Source organism: Mastigoproctus giganteus, chromosome 5 (genome assembly GCF_048544385.1).
Source record: "Mastigoproctus giganteus isolate SK-2022 chromosome 5, ASM4854438v1, whole genome shotgun sequence".
Classification (NCBI taxonomy): Eukaryota; Metazoa; Arthropoda; class Arachnida; order Uropygi; family Thelyphonidae; genus Mastigoproctus; species Mastigoproctus giganteus.
The window spans coordinates 15,189,138-15,190,764 of record NC_143579.1 but is presented as its reverse complement, the minus strand read 5'-3'; the positions used below and the strand labels follow the sequence as shown (position 1 = coordinate 15,190,764).

Here is a 1,627-nt window from a genome sequence, read left to right as displayed (position 1 = left end):
ATTGTATTTTTCGCTTACTCTTTTGATGTTGTTTTGAAACTTTATTTCATCTATTTTTAGAATATTCTTAGAATGAAACTGAAATACTAAAAATACTATTTCGTTATCTGAGGAAAATCTTGATTTTAAGGATGAAATTAAAGAATCTAAGTATGGGATAAATATTGATTGCCGATAATAGTCTTCAGGTGTGATTCCAGGATAATTGCATCTGTATTTCTGTATGGAACATTGTCTAGGTATTTCTATTTTCATTGTTAATTTTTTGGCCATATCTAGTGAAAGTTTATAAATCTCTTCAAAATTTTCTTCAGATTTTTCCCTATGAAATGCAAATATTTTAAGTAAGTCCTCAATATGTTGGTGAGCGGCTAGTAAATCCTACATCTATGGCTTATAATGTTTGGGTTATTGGTTTGAGAATAGCAGAATATTTTGATATTATATTTAAACAAATAATAAACATTGAAGTACTACATGATGTTACTAAGCTATGCGCTTCTTGATCTGTTGATCCTGTCCAGTTCATAGAAATTTCTTCTAATTTATTGAAAATGAGTTGAAAATTCTTTGAAAAAACCGATATACTTTGATATTTCAAAGTCCATCTAGTTTCTGAAAGTAAAGGAATTGTTGGCATGATGGCTCTTCATTTTGGACTTTCTCTAAAAAATTTTACTATATATTTTATAATTCCTATTGTCTGGCGAACTTCTGGTACAATGTTTAGGTCATTCACAACTAGGTTTAATCTGTGAGAAGCACAATGTATGTAAGTAGCTTTTGGATATATATTTTTTATCTGGGCTTGAATACCAGCTTCCTTTCCTGCCATATTTGCACAGCCATCGTATCCTTGTCCAATTAATTTGTTCATGTCCAAACCATATTCAGTACATTTATTTAAAATAGCAGAACTAATACTTTTCGCATCCATATCATAGAGTTTTGTAAATCCTAAAAATTCTTCCCTTATATTTTTATTTTCGTCAACAAACCTAATGCCAAGTGAAAGCCGCTCTATCCCAGCAATATCTATGGTTTCATCCGCTAAGATTGAAAATCCAATAGATTTATTTGCAACAGATACAATGCTTTCTCGTATTTCCATTTCACAAAGTTCTATTAGTTGATGTTCAGTTCTTATGGAAGTGTACCGGACATTTGCAGGAGCTTTCATCAAATGATCTTTTAAAATTAAGTCTTCCGCTTTCAATCCAAAATTGAAATAAATCATGTAAATTTCCAGAATCACTCCTTTTTTCCCGTAACAGCAAATCATGTGTGGCACAAAATACAATGGCTGATAAAATAGAACCTAATTTAATTCTATTGGACTCTTATAGTTTTTTGTATTGATTTATCAATTTGACAAATTATATCTTTTTCTGGATGTTTGTGGATTGTTATAAAAATCTGTGCATCAATGGCAGCTTCTTTGTGCCATTGAGATGACATGTGATTTCTGGCGGCTTGGTTAAAATCTTTATATTTTATAAATGGAGTTTTTATAAATGCGCCTTGACAGCTCCGATGTACTTTTGGTACAAACAAAATGCAATATTTGCAAAATGCACCTTTTTGTAGTTTTGAATAACACAACCATGGTAAGTATTCCTCTAACCAA

General features: G+C 30.7%; 1 protein-coding gene across 1 annotated transcript; it reads right to left on the bottom strand.

Annotated features, from left to right (window-relative positions):
* Positions 1-649: 649 nt before the first annotated feature.
* LOC150085197 (52 kDa repressor of the inhibitor of the protein kinase-like) lies at positions 650-1,237 on the bottom strand. Its single transcript, XM_090373865.1, has one exon. It carries the CDS (start codon positions 1,235-1,237, stop codon positions 650-652), a length of 588 nt encoding a protein of 195 aa, XP_090229991.1.
* Positions 1,238-1,627: the final 390 nt, after the last annotated feature.

Excerpts from the sequence above, each read along its gene's own strand:
- LOC150085197 (XM_090373865.1), bottom strand. The coding sequence starts at position 1,237 with ATGATTTATTTCAATTTTGGATTGAAAGCGGAAGACTTAATTTTAAAA.